The sequence below is a fragment of the Mesoplodon mirus genome (genome assembly GCF_964341445.2).
Source record: "Mesoplodon mirus genome assembly, chromosome: 6".
In the NCBI taxonomy this organism is placed as follows: Eukaryota; Metazoa; Chordata; class Mammalia; order Artiodactyla; family Ziphiidae; genus Mesoplodon; species Mesoplodon mirus.
This window is the reverse complement of record NC_138982.1, coordinates 3,042,864-3,056,812: the sequence shown is the minus strand read 5'-3', so window position 1 is coordinate 3,056,812 and position 13,949 is coordinate 3,042,864. Positions and strand designations below refer to the sequence as shown.

General features: G+C 35.8%; 1 protein-coding gene across 4 annotated transcripts in view; it reads right to left on the bottom strand.

Moving 5' to 3' along the window:
* The window catches only part of PPP2R3A (protein phosphatase 2 regulatory subunit B''alpha), a 216,431-nt gene that overhangs the window by 13,386 nt on the left and 189,096 nt on the right, over window positions 1-13,949 (bottom strand). For all 4 annotated transcript variants that reach the window (XM_082624699.1, XM_082624701.1, XM_082624698.1 and 1 more), the window contains one exon: window positions 12,386-12,492. In XM_082624699.1, coding sequence (XP_082480825.1) covers window positions 12,386-12,492 — 107 coding nt within the window. The remainder of the gene's footprint in view (window positions 1-12,385; window positions 12,493-13,949) is intronic.

Genomic DNA, 13,949 nt, shown 5'->3' with positions numbered 1-13,949 from the left:
TATATGAGGGTTCCAGCTTCTTCACATCATTGCTGACTGGTGATTTTAGATGTTCTAGTGGCTGTGTAGTGTATCTCATTGTGGTTTCAATTTACATTTTCCTAATGTCTAATGATGTAAAGCATCTTTTCATATATCTATCTGCTGTTTGTACCTCTAATTTAGTTGAATATTTATTCAAATTTTTGTTCACTTAAAAAATTAGGTTGTCTTTTTATTATTGAGCTGTAAGTTCTTTATATATTCTGGAAAGAATCCTTTATCAGGATGTTTTAGAAATGTTTTCCCCCAGTGTGTCTTTTTCATTTTCTTAATGGTGTCTTTGAAGAGCAATAGTTTTTAATTTTGAAGGAAGTCCAATTTATCAATATTTTTATTGCTCTTGCCTAACCCAAGGTCACAAAGATTTTTCTCCTATGTTTTACTCTAGAAGCTTTAGGGTTTCAGCTCTTACATTTATTGAGATAATAATTAATTAATTAATATTAATAAATAATTATAATAATAATTATTTTGGCACTCCATGAGGCTTGTGGGATCTCAGTTCCCTCACCAGGGATTGAACCCAGGCCATGGCAGTGAAAGCGCCAAATCCTAACCACTAGACCACCAGGGAACTCGAGATAATTACCTTTGTATATGGTGTGAGATGCGGATTGAGGTTCTTGTTTTTGCATATGGACATCTAATTATTTCAGCGTCATTCCTGAAAAGACTACCCTTTCTCCTTTGGTTGAAAATTAATTGGCTGTATATATGAGGGTCTATTTCTAGAGTGTTTCATTGATTGTGTATACTTACCAATTCTACAATGCCGTGATGGTTGTTTGCTTTGTAGTAAGTTTTGAAATCAGGTAGCCTAAGTCCTTCAACTTTGTTCTTTTAAAAAGTGTTCAGCTATTCTAGGTATTTTGCATTTCTATATAAATTTTAGGATCAGTTTGCCAATTTCTATAAGAAAAGCCTGAAGGGATTTTGATAGGGAGTGGGTTAAATCTGTAGATCAATTTGGGGAGAACTGACATTTTAACAATACTGAGCTTTCTAATTCTATTTATTTGGGTCTTTAATTTCTCTCAGCACTGTTTTGCAGTTTTCAGCGTGCAAGTATTGTAGTTCTTTTGTTATATTTATTGTATTTTTTCTTTTTGATGCTGTTGTGAATAGAATTCTTTATTTGAATTTCACTATTTGATTGTTCATTGCTAGTACATGGAAATACAACTGATTTTTGTATACTGAGCTTGTATTCTGAGACCTTGCTAACTCATTTATTAGTTCTGGTAGCTTTTACACAGAATTCTTTGTATTTTCTACTTAAAGGATATATAATCTAGGAATAGATTTACTTTTTTCTTTCCAATCTGAACACTTCTAATGTTTTTTTTTTCTTGTCCTACTGCACAGGATAGGACCCTCAGTTACAGTGTTGAGTAGACATGGGGAGGGACAGAAACATCCTTGCCTTGTTCCTGATCTTACTGGAAAGGCATTCAGTTTTTCACTATACATATGATGTTAATTATAGATGCCTTTTATCAGGTTAAAGAAGTTCCTTTTTATCCTTACTGGGGTAAGAGTTACTGTGAATGGATGTTGGATTTTGTCAAATACTTTTTTTGTGTCTATGGAAATGATTATGTGGTTTTTGTCCTTTATTATATGAATATGGTGTATTACATTAATAGATTTTCAGATGTTAAGACAGCCTTCCATTCCTTGGGTAAACCCCACTTAGAGTGTATAATCTTTTTTATATGTTGCTGGATTTGATAAATATTTTGTGAGAAGTTTCATATTGATGTTCATGAGGGATATTGGTTTGTAGTTTTCATTTCTCATGATCTCTTTGTCTGGCTTTGGTATAAGGGTAATATTGGCTTTCTAAAATAAATTTAGAAGTGTTCCCTCCTACTATTATTTTCTGAAAGTACTAATGAAAGATTGGTATTATTTTTTCCCTTAAATATTTGACAGAACTTGCCATTGGAACCATCTGGACCTGGACTTTTCTTTTGGGGAAAACTTAATAACTTATTTAGTATCTTGATATAGTCTATCCTGATTTTCTATTTCTACTTGAGCCAGTTTTGAGTTTTTTTGAGGATTTTGTCCCATGTCATCTAAGATGTCAAATTTATTGGGATAAAGTTGTTCATAATATTCCTTTATAATTAAGTTCTATAGTGTCCATAGTGGTGCAACCTCTTTCATCCTGATTTTAATTTATTCCTTTCTCTCTCTCTCTTTTGTTTTTTCTAAAGCTTTATCTCTTTTAAAATCTTTCCAAAGAACCAACTTTTGGTTTCATCAGTTCTTTCATATTATTTTCCTATTTTCTATTTCATGGATTTCTACTCTGATCTTTTGTTATTTCCTTCTTTCTACTTATTTTGGGTCTATTTGGCTCTTCCTTTTTCTAGCTTCTTAAGATGGAAGCTTATATTATTGATGATCCACCTTTCTGGGCCATAAATATTCCTCTAAGCACTGCTTTAATTGCACCTCATACATTTTCATATGTTCTTTTATTTTCATTCATTTTAAGATAATATTAAATTTCCCTGCAGTGTCTTCTTTGACCCATGCATCTTTAGAAGTGTGTTATTTAATTTCCAAACATTTTGGGGTTCCCAGATTTCCTTCTGTTATTGATTTGTAATTTTATTCTATAATGGTCAGAAAACATACTTGATTTGAATTTACTGAATCTTGTTTTATTCACCTAACAGATGGTCTTTCCTGAAGAAGTTCCATGTGCATTTGAGAAAAATGTGTATTTTGCTACTGTTTTGTGGAGTGTATATATTGATTAGATCAAATACATTGACTGTGTTGTTCAAGTCTTCTGTATCCTTAGTGATTGTCTCTAGTTCTATCAGTTACTGTAAGAGGAGTGTTGAAATCTCCAGCTATAATTGTTGAATTGTCTGGCAATTTTTGTTTCATGTATTTTGGGGCTTTTTTGTTAGGTACAGATAACACTTAAAATTGTTATATCTGGCTACTACGTTTTAACTGTTGGTGACCAAGTGGGAATTTTCATTGTTATTTCCTGGGTGAAATTTCTATCTTTTGATGTTGTAGAATTGGTTAATATTCATGTTCTTAACTATTGATTTTGAAGATCCAATTTATGAAAGAGTATTCAACCCTATGTGTTTGCCTTTTGATTGTGATGTAGAATTTGTCACTTTTAAAATATACTCAAATCTATAAATAATTTCCCTATAAATTTCTCCCATCACTTTTTTGCTTTTAAGCTCTTTATTTGCATGCAGATATATTATTGTGTACTTTTTTTCACCCCACCACAGAGAGCCAACATTTTACTGACTAGACTTTTCTTGACACACTATCTTTATCATATACTGTATTGCTTTGCATAAATCTTCTGTTTTGGCATGGATTCTAAAATGAGTTTAATTACTATGGCTTTATAGTACACGTCCCCTGTGCCCCACCATACCTTTGTTTCTTTTCAGAACTCACTGTAATTCTTTTGTATTTATTGTTCAGTATGAGTTTTAGAATTAGCTGATCAAGTTCTACAACATATTTGGGGGGATTATATCAAATTAATAAATTAATTTTAACATGGGGAATGATCTTTATAATTTTTAGTGAAATTTTATATTTTCTTCACATATATTTTCGAGTCACTTTTTTTGTTGATATCACAAATAGGATTTTTTTTCTATTATATTTTTAGCTGGTTGTTTCTGGGGCATGGGATTAATACCCTTTACCCATTAAGGAGGTGCTCTTAAGTTTGCTTAGTTTTATGATTTTTTTCCAAACCAGAAAATATATTTTATCACATGCCTTCAAAGAATCAGTTTATATTTTGTTTCCTTTTTACTCCTTTCATCTGTTAATGACAGATTTTGTAAAGTTGAACCACTGTTGCAATCTTGGGATAAAACCCCCTTACTTATGATATATTCTTTTATATATGTTGGTAGATTTGACAAATTAATCTTCTGTAGTTCAGTTTTAATATCTGTAAACTAGGGATAACAGCACCTACAAAATAGAGGTTTTATGCATTAAAATATTTAGAATAGTGCTTGGCACAGAATATAGGTATGTATGGATAAGTTAACAGATTTATTTTTGTTTGAAATACAGTTGTTGAACTTCTTCCTTTCATGTACTTTATTTGGGTCTATTTTGTCATCCTTTTTCATGCATCGCCTAATTCATTTATTTCTGTCTACAGGTTACAAATTTTCCCCTGTCCATATCCCACAGATTTTAATAAATATAATGCTTTCATTGCCTGATTCTAAAAGAAACTGTAATTGGTATTTTGATCTTCTCTTTAGCTTAACAATTATTTTAAGATATATTTAATTTTTAAAAATTTTATTTTTAACTCTCCAGATATGTGCATTTTTGTTGTTAATTTCAGGTTACATTTTAAGTAACAAATGTGGCCTATATGCTAGTAATTTAAAAAAATGTTGCAGTTTCCTTCATGCCTTAATAAATAGGTACTTTATTGTGATGGTTCCATGTGTATTTGTTGGGTACCAAGTATACTTTTGAGTACCTCTATGAAAGTTTACTAATTCTATATTCTTTATGAATTTTTTAGCCTGTTTGATTTGTTGGTTTTTATATGACTATGGGATTGTCAATTTTTCCTTGTATTTCTATCACATTTGTTTTATGTATTGCATAAAGTTCGTAACTTAGTTTCATGGCCAGCTGCTGAAATACTGGTAAGTTTCTTTTAAAGGTTTCAATTCTTTGTCTCATTAACATTGCTATATCTGATTTCTTCTTGTTTACTGTTTATTTGACTGTTACCTCTGTGTTAGGTATGAATCTAAAAGAATAGTGTACAGTTGGATTTTTAATCCATTCTGAGTTTTGTGATTCATACTATATCTGGACTTACTTTGTCCATTTATTTTGTCTGTCTTTGTCTTTTTGTCACCTTTCTTACTGTAGTGGACATCTGTTGTTCCTTTACCAGTATAGCATTTCCTTTTTTGGGTCCATATTTTCAAAATTCCCAAATTTTCCTTGGGAATACACATGGTTTGGATGAAATTGACTCCTGTCCAAGCTAAGTTCTAGGCCTAACTCCTTCAGGAGCTGGTTCAGGGATTAGATCCAAACCAAGCCAATCAGAGCCAACACAAGTCCTGGGCTGTTGTTGGACTTTGTGGGAAAGGGATTTTCTCTTTTATTTGAAGTCGAAGGTATCATCTTGCTACCACATATAAAAAACTTGCTGAAGAGTGAAAGAATGAAAGGAAAGCATTATCTAAGAGATAAAAGAGATAAAGTCAAAGTCTCTAAAGTCAGTACTATCCCTAGACTTCTCAGTTCTATAAGCCAATAATTTCCTTTTTGCTAATGCTTTCCCCCCCTTATGCCAATTTGAGTTAAAGTCACTTCTCACCAAAAGAATACTGATAAACACATTGTCTTTTAGTAGATTGAGTTTTCTTTATACAACTGTTTTTCCAGTTAATACTCTACTGTCTTTTTCTAAAAATGATTAGAAAGTTTTCCATTTAATATTTATTCTTTTGGTGATTTTCCTTAAACTTAAAAAAAAAATTTTGGCTGCATTGGGTCTTAGTTGCTGTGCGCTCTTTCTCTAGATGCGGTGAGCAGGGGCTACTCTTCATTGAAGTGCGTGGGCTTCTCGTTGCGGTGGCTTCTCTTGTTGTGGAGCATGGGCTCTAGGCACTCGGGCTTCAGTAGCTGTGGCTCGCGGGCTCTAAAACGCAGGCTCAGTAGTTGTGGTGCATGGGCTTAATTGCTCCGTGGCATGTGGGTTCTTCCTGAACCAGGGCTCGAACCCGTGTCCCCTGCATTGGCAGGCGGATTCTTAACCACTGCATCACCAGGGAAGCCGAACAGACATACTTTAACTCTGGTCATTGTTAAATATAAATTTATCAGTGTCTATATTCTTCACTCTAATAAAGATTCATAGCATATTACCCTGACCTTCTTTTACTCTCTCTGTTAACAGTATCTATAATCAATACTTCCCTAATTCTAAGGATAACTTTTACTAATTTTGTTGTTTCTTGTATCCCACTATTCCTCTAGGATATATTTACCTTCTTGCTGAAGAATACCCTTTAATATTTCTTTCAGAGATCATCTGTGGGTGGCAACCATTTTGCATCTTTGAATGTCTAAAAATGTCTTTATCTGGCCCTCACATTTAAATAGGAACAGAATTCAAGGTTCAAAGTTTTTTTCTTTTCAGTATTTCAGTGAAATGCTCTCTTTCTTTTTCTTTATTTTTAAATTGGGGTATAGTTGTTTTACAATGTTGTGTTAGTTTCTACTGTATAGTGAAGCGAAGTGGAATTCCCTGTGCTATATAGCAGGTTCTTGTTAGTTATCTATTTTATACATATTAGTTAGTGTATCTATTTCTTTTTGAGTTTAATTTGTGGGTAATCTTTTCTTTTCCCTCTCCGGTAGCTTTTCAGTTCTTTATCTTTTATGTTCTGAAATTTCACTCTACTACAGGGATTGGGAAACTACCATCGGTGGGCCAGATCTGTCTTACCACCTGTTTTGGTACAGCCCATGAGCTAAGAATGGTTTTACCTTTTTAAATTTGAAAACAGAATCAAAAGAAGAATATTTCGCAATGTGAAAATGATCTGAAGTTAATATCTCAGTGTCTATTATTAAAATTTTATTGGAACACAGCCACATTCACTTGCTTACATATTATGGCTACTTTCACACCACCGTGGCAGAGCTCAGTAATTGTGAGAGACCTGCAAAGCCTAAAATACTTACTACCTGGCCAGAAAAAATTTGCTGATTCCTGTTTCTGTGTATATTTTTATTTGTTTAAACAGCTAAAATTCTGGGAATTACTTGGCTGTTATTTCTACTGGTTTCTACAAGGATTTCTTACTCCTGTATCACAATCAATATTCCAAATCAAAAGCTTTTCAGATGTGTCCATTCTATTATTTAGCCCAATGATTGTGTTTTTTTTTTTTTTTTTTTTTTTTTTTTTCTTTTTGCGGTATGCGGGCCTCTCACTGTTGTGGCCTCTCCCGTTGCGGAGCACAGGCTCCGGATGCGCAGGCCCAGCGGCCATGGCTCACGGGCCCAGCCGCTCCGCGGCATATGGGATCCTCCCAGACCGGGGCACGAACCCGTATCCCCTGCATCGGCAGGCGGACTCTCAACCACTGCGCCACCAGGGAGGCCCTGATTGTGTTTTTTCATTAAGATTTTTTTTCTTTTCATTTCCAGATACTGGAAAGATACTGGCTGGTCTTGCTTGAAGAGTGTAATATTCTCTCTTATCTCTCTAAAGATAGTCAGACTTCCCTGGCGGTCCAGTGATTAAGACTCTGCGCTTCCACTGCAGGGGGGCACGGGTTCGATCCCTGGTTGAGGAACTAAGATCCCACATGCTGTGCGGTGCAGGAAAAAAAAAAAAGTAAATATACCCATTTTGATGTCTTGTTCTCATTGTTGTACTGAGTCTCCTTCCAGGGTTGAAAGTTCTTCCATTTGTTGAGTATTTTATTGGTTGATATTTGTCCACTTTACTATGTAGTAGAGAACAGACTGTTGCCTCTGCACTGGCTGCTTAGGAGAGAGCAATGTGGGCTTGCTAGTGTTTTAAATGGGAATAGGGGGATGGATGGGCCATGCTGCCCCAAGATCCCATACTCACTGCTTTTGTCTTTCCTTTATGGGTAGGATGGGATGTACAGGGTTCAACCTCCCTGGATGCTTCTTCTTCTGGTCTCCCTCTTGCTCTTGGTTTCAGTCACATTAAGGTATGAACCATCTGTACGTGCTGCTCCCTTTATCTGTGGCAATTCTCTTCCTCATCTTCCTGCACAGAACCTAAGCTCTGGCTCCCTCTTCACTCTGATTCCACCTGCTTTCCTTCTTCTAGTCCACTGACAGTTTCTCCTGTTACTTCAGGGGATGCTCTGTATGTCTTATTTGTACATGGTATGAGAGACTGAGAACTACAGGATGCTTTGTTTACCGCCTTGAAATGAGAAGCTAGTCTGTATTACTGTTACTTTTTAGAAGTCCACTGAAGTTTTGTTTGTGGCCTAATATGTAGTTTGTAAATGGTCTCTGGACAATAAACCACAAAGGTATCCATTTTCAGGGAATATTTTATTATGGCTGCAAATAACAGGTTTCAATTTCTCCTTTTTTTTTCCTTTTGGTGTTTCTGCTTCAAGAATCTGATGTTATCAGGACAGCTTTTTTGGGGTGTTTAGTCTTTTTTTTTTTTTTTTTTTTGAGGTACTCAGGCCTCTCACTGTTGTGGCTTCTCCCGTTGCGGAGCACAGGCTCCGGACGCGCAGGCTCAGCGGCCATGGCTCACGGGCCCAGCCGCTCCGCGGCATGAGGGATCTTCCCGGAATGGGGCACGAACCCGTGTTCCCTGCATCAGCAGGCGGACTCTCAACCACTGCGCCACCAGGGAAGCCCTGTTTAGTCTTTTTTAATTCAACTTTTGTTGTCATTCTATAATTGAATACTTTTCTTTTAATAAGTGAGTTGTTCCATTTCTATTCACTGACTTAAAAGTATTTGTTTTAGTTCTGTAATCTTTATGCTGCGTGGTCTGTGTTTTTCTTTTGTGTGTGTACATGTTTTCTGATTGATTTAGAATGTTTAGAGTCTGGCTTTGGTTTTTCAAGTGTTTAATTAATAGCCTTAAACCCTCAACTTGACTTATCAGCTTTAGAGGGTAGCTGTTGAGGCCCTGCTAATGAAACTTACACATATATTTCTTCCTCCTCTCTACATCCCACTTTTAGTTATATTATTTTTTCTGGAATATTATGTTCTGCCTCTATCCTTTTATATTTAAATGGATTGAACACTCACTACTATTTCTTTTCCACCATGGCCACTCCATTTCTGGGCTATTTTGGTTCATCTCTTGGTTTTATGATTATGTCCTTTTTAAAGAAGAGCTCGGGCTTCCCTGGTGGCGCAGTGGTAGAGAGTCCGCCTGCCAATGCAGGGGACACAGGTTCGTGCCCAGGTCCGGGAAGAACCCGCATGCCGCAGAGCGGCTGGGCCTGTGAGCCATAAAAAAAAAGGATAAAGAAGAGCTCATGGGTGCTTTATTCCTTTCAGTTCTTGTATGTTTCAAAATATCCATTTGTGTTTTCATGTTTGAATGCCATCTTGGGTTAGTATAAAATTTTAGGATATAGAATTTCTTTCTCCGAGAAAGTTATAAATATTATTTTATGATCTTCTAGTATTCATTTTTACTGTGGAGGTACCTGAGGAAAGGCTGATTTTTTTTCCCCCTCTTGTCTGGTGACTTGCATTTTTTAAAAATGGAAAAAGCCCCCAAAGTAAACTTTTATTTATCTTTGAATTCTGTTAAATTCACCACACATCTATGGGGCCGGTCATCATCAGTATTTCCTGGATATGGTGTGACTTCTGACCTTTCAGATTCAGGTCTTCTTTTATTTCAAAAAAGCTTTTCTGTTATCTTTGAATATTTTTTTCTATTTCATTTGCTCCACTGTCTAATATGTTTAAGTTAGATTGCTTTTGTTTTCCTTATATATACCTAATTTTCTGATAACTTTATTTTGTTCCTTTCTGTTCAGTTTTACTTGATCTTTCAAAGCCTTCTTTCACATCTCTATTTTTTCTTTGCTAGTTAAGAATTATACATCCACAAAATGATTTTTAATGGTTACATGGGATTGCACTGTGTATATGTAGGATAATTTTATTAATCTTCTTCTTATTAAATACTTAGATTGTCTCCAGTTTTCACTATTATAAACATCTACACATCTTCTTAACAGTAGTGATATTGCTTCATAAGATCAGTACACTTACCCCAGTTCCTACTAATGAAGCTCCCTGCCAAAAAACTAAATCATGCCTGTGAATCAACTTGCCTGTCTTTTCTGATGCACTCAGACTTAAGATAATCAATGAATGATGAATGATTTTAAGGGTTTCCTCTGGGTCTTTGACATAAAAATGAGGTCCCAGTTTTGTGGCTAAGCATATTAAGGAAATCTCTAGATTAAAGAAGGTGGTTTGGAAATGGCTTCTTCAGTACTCTCAAAAAAGATATTCGAGACTTAATGGTACAATCTCTTTGGAGGACTGTTTGACATTATCTACTGAGCTGGGTATTTTCTGTTTATCCCTCTAGATCTACTCTTCCCCTAGCTCTGTGCCCGAGGAGGCTGACCCAAATGGACCACACCATTGGGCTCTCTTGTCTTCTGGTTTCTGGTTGGAAGCTAAAGGGAAGTGCGTGCAGGATACTGAAGGATATGAGAATGAAACGGGATATTCTAGCAGCTATCCCTCAGCTGGGTTGCCACAGGTTGGCTAAATCCCATTACTGAAGGTCACAAGTTCTGTCAGGTGACCCTCTCCATATAGCTTTTCTCTTTGGGTTCTGATGATGGTTTCACCTCCTCGTCCTTTTAGGCCTAGGGATGAAATGCTCTCACCATAGCTAGTTCTGGGTGTGTGCATCATTTCTTGTTGGTTTCTCTAAAATCCTCCTATGTCTTTGCAAGTTTGCTATCTGTTTGCTACACACTAGAAATTTACCCCACATATGTATAAAATGACACATAAGATTATTCACTGCAACATTATATCTCTAATATTTCACTATTTTCACTATAATGTTTGTGAACAGAGGAATGTAAAATAATGGTATAACTATACAGTGGAATATTATGCAGTTATAAAAAACTTAGCACATTCATTAAATATATTTATGGAATAATCTCTAATTTATTGATTTGTTTTTTCTCCAGCCTTCAGTTATTCTTTTATTAATATTTTCATACACCTCAGGGCCCCCCAAATATTTGTGATGCCTTATTTATACCTCAATGATCATAAAATACAAGTATCTGGTTCACCATGCTGCTCTCCCAGTCTCTGTTGTTATCATTTTTAGCTTTATTGAAGTTTGATACAAAAAACTGTACACATTTAGTGAATACATCTTTTTTTTTTTACGCGTTATGCGGGCCCCTCACTGTTGTGGCCTCTCCCGTTGCGGAGCACAGGCTTAGCGGCCATGGCTCATGGGCCTAGCTGCTCCGTGGCATGTGGGATCTTCCCAGACCAGGGCACGAACCCATGTCCCCTGCTTCGGCAGGCAGACTCTTCCCACTGCCACCAGGGAAGCCCAGTGAATACATCTTGATGATTTTGGATATATGCTTATATCTGTGATACCATCACCACAACCAAGGCACTAAACATATCCATTACCTCCAAACATTTCCTTGTGTTTTTTTTTCTTTTATAGGAACACTTAACATGAGATCTATCTTCTTAACATATTTTAAAGTGCACAATACCGTATTTTAACTATAGATACTATGTTGTACAGCAGATCTCCAGAACTTATTCATCTTGTATAACAGAAACTTTATAAAATTGTGGAAAAAGCAGGGAACTAAATAATGAGTACGGTACCATATGTGTAAGAGGAGGAAAGAAATAAAAGAATGTATATGTGTATTTGCTTTTATACATATACACATATGTATGTATATATGTGTGTGTATGAGAGAGAGAGAGTGTGAGAACGTGTGGGAGGGAGTGGGGATGGAGTGTCTCTGGAAGGGTACACAGAAAATGATAACAGTGGTTGCTTCTGGGGACAGCTGGGCAGCAGGAAACTTACTATTTATTCTTTTATTTGAATATTAAATCAAATTAATATACTGCCTATTCAAAATGCATTACAATGCATTACATTAATAATAAGGATTAATTGAGATGCTTAGAGAAACAATGACTAAGGAAGAATCATAGGAACTGCTAAAGGAATCGCTAGAAGATGAAAAGAGCCAGCAAATTATAGTTACTGAAATGTTCTAAGCAGTAAAAGTCTTGGATAATTTAATTTCTTACCACAGTCCATTTATGGAATTATACCCTATTATAAATCCTTGTAGAAGTTACTTCCTGTTCAGGGTTGAAAGCACAAAACCATGTCTGATAAAGATTTGTTTTAAACACGATGATCTTTACTACTTAAAAGAGCATCAGTTCTTCTAGCCTCCTCCTGTATTTACAGGGTGTACTAACATCCCTAGCAAAGTAGTACGACTGCACAATGATCTCAGTTTTCAGTGAAAGGTACAACTCCATTAAAGGAAATGGCACATGAGAAGACTTCAGGAAATTAGTGAAGAAGGAAAGAGAAGACTGCTGGGGAAATAATTCATTTAACTGAAGTTGGTTAAAATCACTCATTTTTATGATATTCAAAAATGGCAGAAACAGGAAAGGATTACTAGCTTGATTTTTTACGGTGGTCCTAATGTGGTTATTACCCCTGTTAAACAAAGTTCTACAAGACCAAGGGAGACTCACTCACCCTTCCTGGAACTGTGCTTGGGCAGACTCCTCTGCTACAAGGGTCTCATATTCCTCAGCAGCAAACCTGTCCCAGTCAGAGGGCTCAGGACTGTCATTCTCAACATCCTGATTGGGAAGAGGACAGCCACAGGAAACAAAATCAAAGACAAAGAATTGGAGATAGGTCATTACAAACGTTTTACATCACTGAAAAAAACCTATCTGAAAAATGTTTCATTTAAACATGTTAAAAGTGGTGCTAAAGTAACATTCCTAAAGTGATTTTCTACACCTTGAATTACAAAATTATAAGGCTGTTCAGCAGCTAGACTGTTTAGGTCTAGATTCTTCAGCCTTGTTATCAGAGGCTCTTCTCTAGCCCCTTCTCCTCTGGCACTTTGCATAGCAGCTATCTGGAGCGACTTGTGGTTTGCTTATGCCCACCTGAAATGTACCGTCCCTTCCTCTGACAAATTTTTATTGCTTCTTTCAAAGCCAGCTCAGATACCGTGTTATCTGTGTTATCTTTTAGAAACTGCCCTTTTCTCCCCAGTCACTTCCTTCGCTATCCTATGCTTGGTTGCCACCTTTTGCTCTTCTTTTTTCATCTCTGAATACCCATTCTTTATATACTGAGTCATCTCTATATAACCAGTGTCTTTTCAACACAGCGCTTGGAATTTACTGAGCACTTTCTGCACTTTCAGAATGTTGATAATTACCAACTCTCAGAAAAAAAAGGAAAATTTAAAGGTAAAAAATTTAAAGTAAAATTTATAACACAAATAAAAGAAATGAAGGGGGAAAAAGGGCATATATTTTCTTTTCCGTCTACAGTACAGGCAGCATCTTGGATTATACGTTCTAGGTAAAATGATGTTTTTCCATGATGAAATTGAGTTAGTATTGCCCTAGGGTGTAAGGTTAGTTATGCCTAAAAGAATGCAAGTACCTAAATACTGACTACACAATGTCTTACTTACTATATTTAATCCACTTTAAGAACTTCACCCCACCCTTTTAACATCTCTGAAATTGGCATGCATCTCAGACTTACAATTGGCAATGATTTTTATTGCTTAAAGATATATAAAATAATGGGGCATCTTAAACTCAATGAAATATAATACTGACTTCAGGCTAGTGATAATGCATCTTGATATGCCCCAAGTTCCGGTGCAGAGTATTTGTTTTTAGAAGCTGACCTTTGTATTCTTACAAGTACAGTTATGCAACATATGGAAGACAAAGAAAAGACAGAAAGTTTCCTGTACTTGTATTCCTGTAGGACTCAACTGAAACAGTTCTTTTCCATCAATATAATTTTTAATCTTTAAACAGGGGATTAGAAGAAGTGGTGATATTCTGCTTTTTGTTTGTTTTGTGTTTTTCTGGACATGGGTTTTCTTAAGAGTCCACAGGTGTTTGTGTATGGGGAAGGCAGCTCACCCCTGTTAAGCTGTAGAATGTCTTCAAACTGATAGTCATGTACAGTAATCATTACCACTTGAAAAAGTGTTACATTATCTGAAGGTTGTCTTATTTTGGAGAGCATCTAGTTTTCATTACCTTGTCATCCCGAA